At 39.7% G+C, this 17381-nt stretch overlaps 1 protein-coding gene across 1 annotated transcript in view; it reads left to right on the forward strand.

Annotated features, from left to right (window-relative positions):
• FBXL3 (F-box and leucine rich repeat protein 3) overlaps window positions 1-13079 on the forward strand; it is a 33314-nt gene extending 20235 nt beyond the window's left edge. The window contains exons 4-5 of the mRNA XM_090024089.1: window positions 1284-1455; window positions 5775-13079. Coding sequence (XP_089880215.1) covers window positions 1284-1455; window positions 5775-6418 — 816 coding nt within the window. The 3' untranslated portion in view covers window positions 6419-13079. The remainder of the gene's footprint in view (window positions 1-1283; window positions 1456-5774) is intronic.
• Window positions 13080-17381: the final 4302 nt, after the last annotated feature.

Genomic DNA, 17381 nt, shown 5'->3' on the forward strand with positions numbered 1-17381 from the left:
CTGATGCATGTAGTCCAGTGTTTCTCAGCTGTGTTAGACTTGGGGCACCTCTTGGAAAATGTAGGCTGTTAGGCTGCATACAGACATTACTTTTCTATGAGGAAACAGGCCAGTTTTTAACACTATGGATTTCTGATTGAAATCTCTGGGTTTATCTTGTGAGTCATGTTAGGTTGCACACCTAACAGTGCCAATATTGTGCATCATCTTTAAAAGGAACATGAGGCAGGGTGTTGGCAACACCCTGGTTGAGGATTACTGATCTAGGCTAATACAAGTTTATATTCCAGTGCTGTTGTCAACTATACTTTTAAAATTAGTTTAGTTTAATGAATGAATTTTCTATCTTTATTATAAGTAATACCTGTTTTTCTTGAGGAGTTCTTAGAGTACTAACACTTCATTTATGTTTTTCAAAACTTTTGGGCTTCATTCTACTTCCTGGGGAGTGCTAGCACCTTGTATTATTTATTGGGTATTTTAGAGCCTATTCAAGTACTGAATTATTAAGTAGAATAAAATAAAACTGAAGATTTTATTTGATAGATGTTTTTGATAAATGTTTGCTAATTAATGTTTTACATGTGTACATTTACTTGTTGCTAAATAAGAAAGACAATTTTTTTAATACTTTCGAAGACACTGAAAAAGTATTTTTAAAGAGGATACAGTTTTTCTCAGAAGATGGTCATGAACCAAGTTGTGTTAAGAAAATTTAAATCCTATTTGGAATAAAACTAGATAGACCAGGGTGGTTGTTTTAATGGAAACTAAATTTCCCCATTCCTAAACATCTAAAATCGCATCTACCTGTTTATTGCAGAAGTAAAACTTAACCTTCTTATTAAAATAGATATATTTATTGTATTAGTTTCCTTTCACATATGAAGCTTTAAAGATTGTTGCCTTGAAAGCACACTTTACAAGTAATCCTCAGAGCTTATTAGAGCTTTTAAATTTACCATTTCAGTTTTGCCACTTGTACAAGATGTTTTCCTTTAGTGTGGTGCATGTTCTATGTCCCAGTTATCAATAATACCTACATATATAGCTGATGGCAAAAACAATGTTCATGGTAAAACAACAACAATCCCTACAGTATCCAGTTCTAGTCTTTATCTTTTGAATTAAAATAGGCAAAATTTAAGTTGAATGTTGTAGTAGGAGTTGCATACAACTAAAGGAAGAAGTATTCATTCTGTGAAGGTCTAAAAATCCCAGTCTTTGGAAAATGAATTTAGAATGAATCATGTTTCACTAACTGTTTTTCTCCTTTTTTACAGTCACACTTTATTTCTGCACTGACAGTGGTGTTTGTAAACTCCAAATCTCTCTCCTCACTTAAGATAGATGATACACCTGTAGATGACCCATCCCTTAAAGTATTGGTGGCTAACAACAGCGATACACTAAGATTGTTAAAAATGAGCAGCTGTCCTCATGTTTCTCCTGCAGGTGAGCTGTCATGTGTTAGTGTAAGTCTGACTAATATAGCAAGTTTCTGAATACTTGTGTTGCAGATTTTTTTGGTGGGGTCTTGTTGTAAAAGGAAGAGATAACCAGTAAGTATTTGAAGGCTCTACCACTTCATAAGTTCCTGTTCAGCCTTTGTTCCATAAAAGTATCAAAACCTGTCTATTGCTAAAAAAACGCATGATTAGGGACCTACCAAATTACCAATTTTGTGATTTGCGGTAACCACAAATTTGGTAGATTCCCCCATGAAAGAGCCCAGTCCCCACAAAAAATGCAGGGGAAAGAGGGGTGCAAGCAGAGGAGGGAAGTCTTGCTGTCCTGATGCACTGGGAGTGGGGAGGGGGCATGCTTCTGGCCAAAGGGCCCCAGAAGTCCTGCCCCTCCCCAGAGAGTGTCAGGTGGCCACCTGTCAACCTCTGGGGAGGGGCAGAACTTCTGGGACCCCTTGGCCATTTAGGTCGGGGGAGGAGAGAGCTCCGCACTCCGTTGTGAAAAAGGCATCAGGCACAATGCTGGGACTGCAGGATTCTGAGGCAGCCTTCATGAATTCGGTAGGTCCCCATCACAACAGTTCGTTATGACCATGCCTTGAATTATGGAGTGGAATAGATTATGATGTGGCTGACTTCCTTGCTCCTTAAAAAGAACAACTTTATCTTTTAGCATGAAAACAAGTGTAGATACAGGCCATGGCCACTCAAGTGGTTCTTGTGGAAGAGAACTTCAATAACTAGAAATTTAGTTGTTATGTATATAATAGAAATACATATTTGAAAATTAGGAGGAGAAATTATAATCCAATAAAGGATTATTGGAAGTCACAGTGCAAAAAGTATTAGAAATTATCTAAATTCACATCTTTCACAAAAACCTTGCATTTAGTTTTAATGTCAACAAATTCTCAAATTGCAAATCTGTTACTGAATCCAACAAAAAGATTTAACATTTTATCAGCATGGTAACTGCAGTGTCTTTTAAAACTTTTTTAACCGCAGTTAACTTACCCAAGATGATCTCTTTTAAACAGTAACATCATAGGCACTAAAATAAATGTTTCGTCTTTTTTTGTATTGTTTCTTAAATATAGAAAATTTATAGTGTCATGATTTTTGCTTTTGTGACTTTACAAAACCATCCTAAGTTGATCTTTTTTTAACATCGTGGTCTTGACTAAATATTAAGAAGATAGTAGAAATTTGACATTACCCGATTAAGAAGCAAAGAATACAACTGCCATTTCCCTTTTAAGTGCTGAGGTGGATGGAGTGGAGTCAGATAAAAAAAGTGAAAAAACCTTGGAATGCTAAGCAACTGGAAAGAGAATTTGGCTGGGGTATAATTGAGGTCTGGGTATGCCTGGATAGAGAACATACTGGAAATTAATTAGCATATAGATATTCAGTTATGTAGCATATTTAAGCAGAGCAGGCAGGGTAGCAAAGAAGTAAGACTGTCTAAACAAAAAGAAGGAAACTTTGATATTCAGACTCGGAACATTTTCAGGGAAGAGACCCAATTAGAGGATTACTATAAACTGCTAAACAATTTCAATCCTTTTATTGAACTGAAAGAGCTAACCACTTGTGGCAATATTAAGTCATTTTGTAAAGCAAAGGTCTAGGGATAAGTTCATTGCTAGATCAGCATTCATATTGAGAACTGACCAGGGAGCAGATTGAGTGAAGATAGTACCCTGAGAGGAAAAAACAAAATACAATAAAGACCAGACTATTACAATGGTAAAAGAAAGGACTAAGGTGGAATTCCATCCAAAAGGTGCAGCAAGTACTCCTGTAAACATCTGGCTTTGGATTGGGGTTGAAGGAAACATAGGAATAGGTACTATGTACAAGGCACATAAGAGAACAAAACATCTCTAATTCTACTGACCACCTGATCCTTAACTGCCATCTGAACAATTTGATAGAAACTTTTGCAAAGCAAAATAATTATAACGTGTAAATTAATATTGTTATGCTGTTTTTATATTATCTAAAGTATCAGCAGTTGCAGCAGAGGGGGTGAAAGAATTAACTGTGCCCTTTGTCAGTTTTTGGAAAAGACTCTACTTGACATTTTTCTCTTCTTTCTAAGTAAAAAAACACTATTAAAGTTAGCTTTTGGATTATTTTGGAAGGATGCCAGCTGAAAGCGTATTTGTAGTTTTGATGTAGATGTTACTGAAGAATTGTAGTTGCCTTTTGTGAAACAATCCAAATTGGTTAAAATCTAGAGATAAGAGAACACTGTATTTTCAAATTAAAGACCCAAGACTCAGTTTAAAATCTCTTTGTGTGTTTCAAAAGGATAGAGGCTGTAAACCAGAAGTCATTCTTATGTATTTGAATGGCTATTAACACAGTAGTATCTTGCATGTCTCCCCATCCTGTGCATCTTTAATACCTCAGCAAATTAGAGAAGGACCATCATCCCTGTGGTACAGAGATTGCAGGGAGGGGAGGGAGGATCTTCTCATCAAAACTTAAGCAGAAGTTAAGGTGAATATATCCAAAAATCTCTTTATTGGAATCCACCAAGTCCTGGAGGAGTGTAACCTTACTTCACCAACTGTAACAGTTGCATTTGGCCATAGAGTGAAGCTCTTTTAAAAAAAAACAAGGATAAATAATATTCAAGTAATCTTGTGCAGGATATCAAAGATATGGCCTACAGGACTCCTGGGGGGGCTCAGAATTTGGAGGCAGAGGGATAAGCAACAACTGTGTGTTAACTTCCACCCCAGGAAGTTTCCTGCCATCTGGATATATGGCCCAAGGGCCTCATGTGAGTGACGCCTGTTAACAATGTTCTCTGTGCTCCTTAATTGGCGAGCTGTTATTGACCACGGGTGTTCTGCAGGATTAAAAAAAATCATAATATAACAGGAAAATATTGGAAGGGACCTCATGAAGCAGAAGGGAAGTAATCAACTATAGTTACAGGTACATCTTACCCCAAATGGGACTTGAACCTACAATCGCTGGTTTAGGAAGGCAGTGCATTATCCATGATGAAATAGCCAGTCTGCTTAGAAGTTGCTGCTCCCAGTTCTTACTCGCCTCTTTTCAGCTTGCTGCAGCCCTTCTAGAATAGTGGCACAGACAGGAAGACTCATTAAGAGTTAAGAGCAGCAGCTGCCTAGGTAGGCAGAAAGCAAAATGCATGCCTCACCACTTCTGTTCTAAAAAAAAATAAAAATAAAAATAAACCTAGTTCTTCATTAAAGACTTTGTACCTTCTTACTAAAGATCCTGAAGTAAACCAACTTTGTGCTTTTTGATTTTCTTTTTCAGAGTGGTGATGATCTCCATATTTGTATTATTTTTGTTTCTGGTACCGTCTTTCATTCCAAATCCTCAGTGAATATTCAAACCATCTTTAAACAGTTAACACTTGTGTGGTGTGTGCGTGTGTTTAGTATAGGAAGAATTGTTCTCTTCAGCAGAAGAATCTTTGCATACTAAACAGCAGGCATCAGTTTGGGATGATTCCTTGTCTTTCTCCCAAGTCTACTGAGGATTATAGGAAGGAATGCACTAATTCAGGGAGTTTTGTTCTTCCCACTAGCAGCATCTTTTTAATTTGGCAAGATAAATTCAGCTACTACCTACAAGTATGCTGCTGCAGCATGTCTGTCCATCTGTGTCCATCTGTCCACTTGCAGAACATGGGTTCTGCAGACTTCTAAATAACTGTATCCTAAATTGTTCCTTGCTGGACTGTTTCCCCCAAACTTGAATTATTGACACTGCTATACTGGTGGTAGCAGGGTCTCATTAGGGCATCCTGACAACTGTCTGTATTACAGCTGGGCTGTTAGCCACTTGGGAGAGTCAGTGAAAGGAGAGAGCAGACTGGGGGGTCCTGGAGACCCCTGTAGTGCTACATATAATTCAACAGCCATTACTTATGACACCACAAAAGATAGTACTACAAAAGTTTGCCTTTCAAACAGGTAGTATTCTGTAATGCTTGGGCCATGTTTGTAGGACTACAGACTGCTTGTGTGCAGCTACACTCAGATTTTGTAGCCTTACAAGGGCTTTGTCACACTACAAATGTAATGGCTGTCCATACTGAAAGTCTGATTGAATGTCAGGAGTTTGAGACATTCTCTCTTAGACAATTTATAAACATCCTGTCATCCAAGGTGATCTTATTCTGGTGTCTAAACTTTCTGAATTTTGATGCAGTTCTGACATACAAAAACTAACATTTGTTTGGGTTTAAATTCAAGATAACTCACTGTGCGATACTGTCTTTGATTTATTATGATTTTTCATGTTCTCCTTTACAAGGTATCCTTTGTGTTGCTGACCAGTGTCATGGCTTACGTGAGTTGGCATTGAACTACCATCTGTTAAGTGACGAGCTTCTACTTGCTTTGTCTTCTGAGAAACATGTCAGATTAGAACATTTACGCATTGATGTGGTCAGTGAGAATCCTGGACAGACTCAATTCCACACCATTCAGAAGAGCAGCTGGGACGCTTTCATCAAGCATTCTCCCAAAGTAAATTTAGTAATGTACTTTTTCTTGTATGAAGAAGAGTTTGATCCATTCTTTCGTTATGAAATACCTGTCACTCACCTGTACTTTGGGAGGTCGGTAAGCAAAGATGTACTTGGTCGTGTTGGAATGACATGTCCTCGATTAGTTGAATTGGTTGTGTGCGCCAATGGATTACGGCCACTAGATGAAGAGCTGATTCGTATTGCAGAACGCTGTAAGAATCTGTCAGCAGTTGGCCTAGGGGAGTGTGAAGTCTCTTGTAGTGCCTTTGTTGAGTTTGTGAAGATGTGTGGTGGTCGCCTCTCTCAGCTCTCTATAATGGAGGAAGTCCTGATTCCTGATCAGAAGTACAGCTTGGAGCAAATTCACTGGGAAGTGTCAAAGCATCTTGGTAGAGTCTGGTTTCCAGACATGATGCCCACATGGTAAAGTCCTCAAAGACTTAAGAGCATGTAAATAGCACCTTAAATATGAGCATACCATATTGCAACTTACCGTATAAGCTTATTTAATAATATGGTTTTATTGTAACGTCACTGCATTATTTGATTTTTTTTTTTTAATTATGTCCTATTTAACACTTGTTTTTGAAATCCAGATTTAAGCATAGAAAATGTGGATACTTCAGAAACAGATTTTTGTCCAAATAAAAGCTGTCTCTATTTTAGATTTGCTTTTATGCCATTGATAGTGACCCTGAATTTATGTACAAAATAACACTATTTAAAAATATTGAAATATTTAAAAACTCTAGTTGTGAAATATCAATTATGAATAAGAATATTTTGTCCCTCCTTGGTTTAGATAAATATTGAACATGACTGAAGTTGATTTACAAAGGGAAAAGAGATTGCTTGCTTTATTGCAGATTATAGCAGTTACCTACAATGTTCAAATTGTGACATCCATCTAGACTACAAAATGTTAAAACTATATGGAGCATTTGGTAAACTGTAACTTATACATTACAATGTAATAATTATAAGAGGCAAGAGCAATACATAGTAGTATAGTTTATACATTTAAATATTAAATCTGCTAACTTTATTTGTTCCTCAAAATAAATTAGGTTAGTGTGCAAAGTAGTATTGATGAGGGTTATCAAAAGCTTTTTTTTTTTCTCTATGCAGTTTTTTAATGTAAACTTCACATTTTAGGGTCTTCAGATCCATATGTAAACCTGTTTTAAGGTATTAAATATAGCTCAGGAAGCCAACACATTCTGCAAGAAAACATTGATATACTCTCTTTTGGATAATGGTTGGAATAAATGGGCTTTATTTAAACGTTTGCAGGATTTGATTAGATGGAATTCTGTATGTATCTAGACCAATGGGAAGCTAAAAATGTTAGAAATGTTAAATGTAGTAATGGCCATTAAGAGAATAATGGGGACCCATTTGACAAAATATTAGAAAACCCATTAACTGCTTAAAATTTTAAGAGAAAAATAGCTTTGTAACTAACAGTTGCCTAAACTTTATAAACTGATTGCTATTCTGTAAATCTGTCTTCGGAAATGTTTATGTATGAAGTGAATGTTTGATAGCTATCCATTTTTGTACACCTTTTATTTCACCTAGTTACAGACCATTTCATAATACTTAAATTCTAAAAGAGCAGCAGAATTGTGTGAACTAAGCAACCAGTAATAGAAAGCAATATACAGAAATTGAGAGGAAATTTGGCAAAACTAATTTATAAATCATTTCTGTCGAAGAAAATATTAGTTTATATGAATTTTGCTGGTGGCTAACTTCATTTATGAGTTGTACAGCCAACTGTAATAGTAAATAGATTTTCTTTACTTCTAATTTCATTGATGGTCATCGTGCTCCAAATGTGTAGCTCAAGGGCAAACTGTAATAAATTTATAATATGAACGTATTTAAGTTCATAATTATATGTTTGAGCAAATGTTGCTCAACGGACCATCTTTAAAAGGAAAGCCGTATGTTTCTGTAGAGCTTTGGTTTAAAAATCCCACTTTATTGAATAGGCAGTTTTTGTATTAGAATTTGTTAAATTTAATGTAGTAATATAATTTGCTTTTATCTGTACAAAGTTGTCAATACATTTAGTCTTTGTAAAAGAAAAATACTAAGTTTGTTGATTTTTTTCATATGTTGACGATACTTCAAAGGATCAGTCTGGGATTTCATTACAGTATTTTGGAAGGTATAAATGTTGTTGATGCACTAAATTCATTTTTGAAGTAACTTCTTCTGATAATATGACTAAAACGGCATTTTGAGAGGCAAACTGTGTGAAAGTTGGTCCCTCTATGAGAGAAAGCAGCATTTGATCTATGCAACTCTATAGACAAGAACAGTTGTAGAAGGCAACATTTACACCAACATATCTCAAATTATTTTCCCATAAAGAATTTCTTTCATTTCAAGTCTGTCTTTCTGTTTGAAACAGTTCAACATCAGACCATGAGAGGAGGGAAAAAGATGCATGCATGTGGAAAAAGACTTCTTAGTTATAACTCTCTGAGGTAATTGGAGGTGAGGAAGGGGGAACACAAGTTAATTTGCAATGCCTTTGCAGTTAGAAGTGCAACAGTAATCAATTCACCTGCAACTGAAGAAAATATAAGCTCTTAACTGAAACTAAATAGGAGAGGTTATCTTGAGTGTTGGTAAAATTGTGACAAATGGTATTTTGGGACTGTATTGTCATAACCAGAAAAAAACCCCACATTAGGCAGAAAAGGGAAAATAATTTAAATATTCTAGCCATCCTCTCTTTTGATTGGAGACCACCAGCCTCTGTTCATCAAAGGAGTGACAAATATTCTCAGTTTAGGGAATTTAGCTCTGGAAAATGCTTTGAGTGTATCAAGCAAATCTGAAGTTTGCTGGTGTGAGAGAATTACAAAAGCAATAACGGCATTACCTTTATTCCTCCTCTTGCCATAAAGCCAGGCAACCAAAGTTACCAGGAAATATATTTACGTGTAAAAAGTTAATTTTAAAAGCCACCCTCCTTCAGCCAGAAAAGCCCAGTAGGCCTATCACTATTGACACTTCTTTCTGTCTACCTGGCTGGTGTTTCCATGCTGTGATGAACAGCGGTATAAAACTAAGATTTTCTTTATCAATCAGTTTCAAAGAAGATGTAAATACACTGGAGATCAGCTATCAGCTTTTTCATGGAAGCTTCTTGTATGAGTTAAGTGTTTCATTTATAAAGTTTTACAATACTTCACATTTACACTTTATGTGGAAATACTGATGTATAAAATGAATTTGATTATTGCTATGTTTATGTACATGTACCTACCTTAAGTATATTTCAACACAACTATTGAATTTATTTTCTCAGAATTATAGTACTCATGATCTAGCTAACCATATCAGTTTTTAATGAATTTAAGAATAGATCTGACACGTTCACAGCTGGGTTGGGGGAGGTTCTGCATAAATACTTGTATTGATGGTGTTCCTAAGCTAATAATTGATTTAGTTATACAGATATAAAAACCATTTTTTTTATATCATCTGTACGTCTTAAGAGTCGATAGATAGGAATTATACTGTCATAATATTGTCCTGGAAAGATTAAAAGGGTGCTTACTTAAACAGCTTGGATTTGTTAGCACCTGTGTAACTCCATTTATTTCAATGAAATGAGAGCAGGGTTGAACTTGGCCACTTAAATCATCAACACCTCAGTTGTGATGCTGTGTTGCTTCAGAAAGAGACAACAACCTCTCAATGTTTTAGATCACCTCCCTGCAAAAATAGTGTTAAATGAAGTAGTAACTGGGTGTACCTACACAAGATGTTTACTGTGCAGTTGACTAATTAGCTACTCAGTAAATGTCTCAGTGTCTATGCATGCACCCCTATTAGGCTAGAGTAAATTTAAGTTACTCCACAGCAGGATAATACTTGTATACAAGTACATGCAAATACAAGTACTATCCTGCTGCAGAGTAAAAAAAACTACTTACTAGCTAGCCTTGCACCGAATCTCCCTCAAGCCCCAGCCAGCTCTTCCATAGTGCACTGAGCCAGGGGGAGCAGCCCCAGGCTGGCAAGCTGGACTCCTAGGTCCCGTGACAGCTGGGGCTGTTCTGCCCAGGCTTCGTATGCTGTGCATGAATAACTGCAGAATTTATTGCTCCCAGGTTCACATTCAAATGGTGCACTTGGGAGCAATAAGCCCCACGGTTTATTTAGGCACCACAATTGCACATGTAGATACGCTCACTGTATCTAAAATGGGTACCATGCTGGGGAGGAAGTTTGGAGGAATTTCAAGGTGGCCAAGCACAGTCTGGTATTTCTTTTGTAATGTACATACTACAAATACTACATTCTCATATAGTGAAGTGTAACAAATTCTGAAATAAGAAGAAACTGTTGGGTCCACGATGCCTACCAATAGATTCTTTGTCTCTACCATCTGTCTGGATCTGATTGCTTGATGCTGTATTATCAGCTCATCTTATTTGGATAAAAATTTGTCTTGATTGCTTAGATTCCATCTTCCAGTGCACGTGTTCCAAGGTGCTAGTTGCAATTTTCCTGCTTCCCAGGATTTCCTTTGTTATGTTATTTGACCTTTCATAGGCCCATCCCTTTCACTTGTGGCTTTGAGCAGAAAACAGGGTTTTGAAGATCTCCAGGGTAGATGCCTGAACCACCCCTGCTGGGAGTCTATTCTAGAGTCTGGTCACAAACCATGAAGAAGTTTTTCCTTGTATCCTGTCTGAAACTTTCTGCTAGGAGTTTGACTGTTGATCCTGGTTTTCCCCTGGGGCACTTTGGTGAATAATTGTTTGTCTAGCCCCTGATGTTCTCCTCTGATGTAAGCTGCCACCAAGTCCCCCCCGAAGCCTTCTCTTTTCTAGGCTGAACAGTCCCCTATCTGTCAGTCTTTTCTCATGTGGCTTGTTCTTCAGGCCTCTAATCATACGAGTGGCTCTTCTCTGGACTCTCTCCAGCTTCTCCACATCCATCGTGAAGTGTGGCACCAAGAACCGGATGCAATACTCCAGCTGTGGCCTCACCAAAGCTGAGTAGAGCGGGAGAATGGGAGAATAACTTCCTTAGTTTTGCTTGAGATTAATTGGTTGATGCATGCTTGTGTATTGTTTGCTCTGCTAACTGTCGCATCACACTGGTGGCTCATATTCATTTTATGGTCAGTTATGACCCTCCGGTCCCTTTCGGACACGGAGCCAGCTAGCATAGCACTACCAAGCCTGTACGTTTGTTGTGGATTTTTCCTCCCCAGGTGAAGCACCTTACACCACTGTGTTGAACACTATCTGGTTCTGGTCCACCCATCTAACCTCTAGGTCCACTTGGGTCGTTAGCCTACCCTAAGGTATGGCTGCACTTCCCCAAAGCTTACTGTCATCGGTGAACTTTGCCAGTGTGCTTTTCACCCCTGCATCCAGATCATTGATGTAGATGTTGAAAAGCGCCAGTCCAAGTACCGAACCCTGGGGGACCCCACTGGCTACCAGGTCAACACAGATCTGTCTATTGGTACTCTCTGGGTGCAAACCTGCAGCCAGCTTGCCACCTGTCTGACCATTGAATTGTTGAGCCCATAGCCCTAGTTTTACCTTGAGAACCTCACAGGACACAAAGTCGATGGCTTTCCTAAAGTCCAAGTAAATGACATCAATCTCATCTTTATGCAGGTGGTAAGTAACCTGGTCGTAGAAGTAGATGAGGTTAGTCAGACATGACCTACCCTTGACAAAGCCATGCTGGCTGTCATTCAGAATTTTGCTTTGTAGTAGCTTACTGCATACAGAGTCCTTGAGAAATGTTTCCAGGCTTTTTCCTGGGATTGAGGTCAGGCTGATAGGCCTGTAGTTCCCTGGGTCCTCTCTCCTCCCCTTCTTGAAGATGGGCACAACATCGGTGTTTTTCCAGTCTTCTAGGACCTCCTGAGCACCATGAATTCTCAAAGGGGTTTGCCAGTGGTCCTGAGATGACTTTGGCTAGTTTATTCAGCACTCTTGGATGGAGTTCATCCATTCCTGCTGATTTTATATAGCTATGCAGACTCTCCAGCTGTTCTTTCACCAGCTCTACATTGACGGTTGGTAGGTGATCATCCCTGCTGTGACTATTGTGTGTCATTTTTGCATTCAGCAGGTTATCACTCTTAGAGTGGTGGAATACAGATGCGAAGTACTTGTTCAGGAGTTCAGTTTTCTCCTTGCTGTTGGCGATCAGCTGTCCAGATGGCATTGAGCAGTGGTCCCACATTGCCATCGGTTTTCCTCCCGTTAACTACGTACCTATAGAAGGACTTCTTATTTTCCTTGATTTCGGATGCTAACTGGAATTCAGTCACCACTTTTGCTTTTCTAATCTGCCACCTACAGGTGTGGGCCAGTCTTATGTAGTTCTCCTTGGGGCCTCATTGGTAAGCTTCCCTCTTCTTTTTCAGATCTGCGACTTCCCTGTAGAGCCAAGATGGCCTCCTAGCCCTTGTGCTACATTTTTAGGTACTGGTATGGACAACTTCTGTGCACCAAGGATCGTATAATTGAGGAACAACCACTCTTCACCCACACTCTTTTGCTGCAGTCCATGATCCCCTAGGGCATTACTAACTAAAGCCCTTAGCATGTTGAAGTCAGCTTTTTCAAAGTCAGGAATTTGTACCTTACTTACAGATTTCCCAGCCCTACAATTGACAGTCAAAGTGATAGTGTCATGGTCACTGGCCCCTAGGTTATCCTTTAATTTCAGATTGCTCACCAGGTTGTCACCCTTGGCCAAGACTAAATCTAGGAGGGCATTTCTTCTGGTCGGCCCATGTACTTCCTGAGACTGGTAGAGCTCGTTGATGCAAGTCAGGAATCTGTGCTACAGGTCAGATCTGGCTGAGCTCACTTTCTTCCAGAGATGAATCAGGTGGCCCAGCCCACGTGTGCCTGTTAGTTTTGGGGCGGCTCTGTATAAATAAAGATACAAGACGGATCCTCCTTTTTTGTAATGTAGTCCACAGATCAATGATGTTGTGCCTTTGTGTGCTGCAGCCTGGAGTCTGTCAGTCACTGTCTGGTCACATGTAGGACACTTCTAAGAGCCCACCAGGCTTTTGTGGGGCGGTTCTGCCTCTACAGTGGAGAGAATAAAGAGAAATTAGTGCTTTTGTGTGTGTAGAGTCTCTACTATTATGGATCCTCCTGCTCTGTTCATGATGGAATCATTCCTTTCTGTTAAAATTGTTTTTGATTAGTGAGTACTTCATTGTGCTAGGTGTCTAGTGTGAAACTCCCCTTATGGATCCTCAGTATGTACTTTCTTTTCATACTGAAGTTTAACTTTTAAGTTCCACAGAGATGGGAAACTGTTCTTCTCTCCTCCTATACTATTATATCTGTCCCTGATGAGCAGGGTTTTCTCTGATTTAAAAAAAAAAAAAATCCCCAATTTTTGGATTTAAAAAAATAACCCAAATCCACATTTTTCCATGATCAATAGCATGGAACACCATGAAACAGGTGATTCATTTTGATCACAGAAAATGTGGATGTTGGGTTACTTTTTTACATCTGAGAAAAAACAGGATCCCTGCTAATGAGAAACTGGGGTATGGTTTATCTGTTTGCAGATATGTTGTCATCATGTGTATTCATCAGAACTCCAAAAGGCAAATAGTTTGCTCTTAAGCTGCTGTTGAATCTTGCTTTCCCTTAGAATTTCCATTTCCAGGTGACTAAAATTTAATACCACTGTTTTTTTCCCCAAAATCAGAGTTTATTCCCTCAGAATTGTGGTAAATTTTTTTGACAAAAGACCTCACACAACTTTGTGCAAAAAATTCTTCAGAAACAACTGATCACCTGTATGCAGCTACAAATCATTGTTCAATACTGGTTTTAGTAGATGGATGTTCTACAAAGCTAAGGACACTATTTGCCATCTGTCCTTAATTGTACAGACAGTCCTCGGACTCACGACACAATTAGTTCCTGAAAACTGCGTCCTAAGTTGAAACATTATAACCAATTTTCTCATCAGAAACAATGTTATAAATGGGGGGTTCATTCCTGAACCAAGGCCCAATACCCTATTTTCACCAAAAATACCCCAGAATTTTGTACTCAATCAATTATAGATGAGTAATATAGCTACATTAATGTATTTATATTGTAAATAGCAATTATATTGATTTGGAAGGACTTCTTTGAGGTGACTTCCTGGACTTTTTGAAGGGCTCTTGGCTAGAGTCTTCACAGGGGTCTTGGCTGCAGGTTTTTCTGGAGTGTGGTCTGCTTTCTTAAAGGCAGTGCCCAAGGAAGTTTGGACAGATGTTCTTCAGGGAGATGAGCGACACAGCGAACTTGTTCACTGGTGTGGCATCACATTGGATCAAGTTGAAACTGATGTCACGAAGTTGAAACGGTGTCAATTTATAAACCTTGTAAGTGCAAAACATAACTCGAAACACTGTCTGTATATAGTAGTATATATCAGCATTTACTCTTTAAAATAGAGTAGTGCCCCGTAAATCAAGAAACAAACATTTTCAGGTAAGGGATCCAAGCACAGAAGCAATCCGCTCTGAATAAGCCATGTGGAAAAAAATGGGAGCGTTTACTGGCACTTAAATTTGCCCTACAGAAGGATTTCTGTATTCTTTCATATTTGTAAGAGAGTTAGGAAGTATCACATCTAGGGGCTTCTCCAGGCCCAGGCATGCCTCCAGAAGAAGAGACTTATGTCATGGATCTTTGGACTTAATTACTCCAAGAAAGGAAGGAAACTTTCAGGTAAGACATGGATACACTTACTTTATCACTGTCCCCCTGCTCAAACCATGCTTATGGGCTTAAAGAGAAACTGGTAAAATTGTAAACTATTATTGGTATTTTCCTATGACCGAGAGAGAGAGTTTGTCTTCAGTTTGCCAGGAGTTGCATGTAAAAAGGGACTGTTTGTACCCTGCCAAACAATGGCACTCACAAAGTTAGGGCCTTTGCCTTCTCAAGGAAGTCGTGGGGATAGTCAGGCTCCTAAGAATGGATTTCTCAGCAAGGATTTCCCCAATCCCAAATGCGTGAGCAGAGAGGGACAGTTAGGTAGCAGGCAGGGTAGATTTGCACCCTTATAACAGGTGGCCGACCAGTAGGATGAGTGCTACAAATGGTACAAGCAGGGGAAGGGACAGCAGCAGACAGGACCAGAAGCAGAAAGCAGAGCAGGAGATCAGGCAGAGGATACGAAGCAAGAAGCAGAAAGAGCATGAGATCAGATGAGGGAGGGGAACAGGGAAAGAAGCAGAAAACACCAGACTGGGCAGAGGGGATTGGAGTAGAACTTGGGGAGGGTGCAGGGCTGGCTTGTGGCATGCTGGCCAAAAGGTTAGACCACCAGTCTAAAGGGTGCAATGCTGCCTTCTGCCTCCATAGCAAATGCCGAGGGCAAAGGTGAGCAAAAGGGACTTAAACCAGGCCCTCCCACAGCCCCCTTGCAGCTGAGTGCCCTAACCACTGCGCAAATAATCACCATGATTTAATCTTTTAAATGACTGAAATCCTCCCCACAGAATAACCAGTGACCCATTAATTAAGATATGTTTGGGGGATGTAGGGGACCTGGAAAATTCCTGCTTCAGATTATGCAGGTGGGGTTTTAAAAAATAGATCTCCTATCTACTAACTCCATACCTTAGTCACTGGACTTTAGGACACAAGTGAAGGTGTAGCAGTGACGATGACCCTTTGGTCTTTTTGGAGAACACCTCCTGGTCAGCTCCCAGAGGCAGGAAAAGCAGCAGAATGCCACATCTGACAACCTTGTTTGTTCACGGGTACAAGCTGTGTCTCTGAGCCTTTCAGTGGTGTCAAGGCTAACTTTGCACAAACCAGCCTAGAAAAAATAATTTCTGGGATTAAAGGAAAGATGAACAAGGACTTGGAGAATCTCTGACTCCTAAGTCACTAGATCTAGTAAAGGATTAAATGCCTAAGGCGGTTAGTAGTCACTTGTTTGTAAGAGACATGCATTTGAAACCTATCAATCTGAGGAGTGCATTGGACCCAGGTATCCCACTTTCAAGCAAGTACTCTAACCACTATGCTGATATAGGAAATATGGATACTACTATCCTGTTGTTTCAAAAGTGTGATCCTACTGTTTTTTAAAGGAGGCTTTGGGGTGCTCACCTTCATAAGAGGGTTACAGGTTGTGGATGCCTGCTGGATGGTGGCACCCCTGTGCAGTCTTAGAGGCACCTGAAGCCCTGGGGAGAAATGCCATTTTGGATACATCCATGGGTGTTTTTCTGTAGTGATGGGTCCTTGCTCAGTGTCTTGTTCGTTCTGGATCCCATTTTGAGGTACCTCACTCTCCCCATGCAACATATGCCTAAGCCAGAGTTTAGGATTCTACCATGTGCTTAAAGTTAGTCACTGCAGTGCCCAGTTTTTAGGTACTTAAGACCTTTATTTGACCTTGGTGTAAAGAAAGATTTTTTTAAAATTAAAAGCTCAATAGGGTGATTGACCTTTTTTCAGCAACTGGGGTAGCTGCATTCCCTTCTATACTGGGAGTTTATCCCATGGGGCATCTGACAATCAGCCTACTTGTTTAGGACTCTAATTTTAGGATTCTGGTTTAAAGTCTCGACCCTTCTTGGGTTCGTCCCCATGAGTGCACGTGTGGCTTGCAGTGCCTCAAAGAAGTTTGAGGTACTGGGACATCCCAGTCAATAAAACCAATGGCTGAAAAAAGTAGCATGGTGCACATGGCAGCAGCATATGCTGCCAGAAAGGGAGCCTGGCTAGCCAGAGCCATGCTCCAAGTGGCCAGCTCAGTGCTGCTGCTGCTCCAGGAGTCCCCCCAAAATCCCAGGTAAGGCTGCTGGGGGCAGCACAGGTGCTGGTCCCAGCCTTCCCTACCCCACCTGGGGTCACTTTGTTGTGCACTGAGCACATGTGCAGGGGCATGCCTGGGGACAAATAGTGGCATAAGTGTGCTCTGCTGGTATTTGTCCATCAGGAAACTTGTGCCTCTGTACATGAATGTTCATCTAGACATGCCTTCTATCTCCAAGAGGAGTTTGCATTGGTGAAGCTACATTGATCTGTATGTCCTATTGAGGCTGAAGCAGCAGTGTAGCCAGGTATGCTTAGATAAAACAGTATTTGGATGACAGACTTGCAAAACAGTACAAGTAACACCAAGTGCAAAGCTAACTGGCCTGGGGCTATGGGAAAGGTGTCTGGGAGCTGGTTATCCTGAAGTTGCAGGGCTTGCCAAAGAGTTTGGGTACTAGTTTTTGTAAGTGACAAGGATACTGGAGGAGGTGACCTACTCATCTGCCTCTGTAGTTCCTCTGTCATTGAAATCAATGCATATCACTCAAATCTCTAAGGCCTAAACTGAGAGAAAATCAGCTT

The sequence above is a fragment of the Crocodylus siamensis genome, chromosome 1 (genome assembly GCF_052110815.1).
Source record: "Crocodylus siamensis isolate JL-2025a chromosome 1, ASM5211081v1, whole genome shotgun sequence".
NCBI lineage: Eukaryota > Metazoa > Chordata > Crocodylia > Crocodylidae > Crocodylus > Crocodylus siamensis.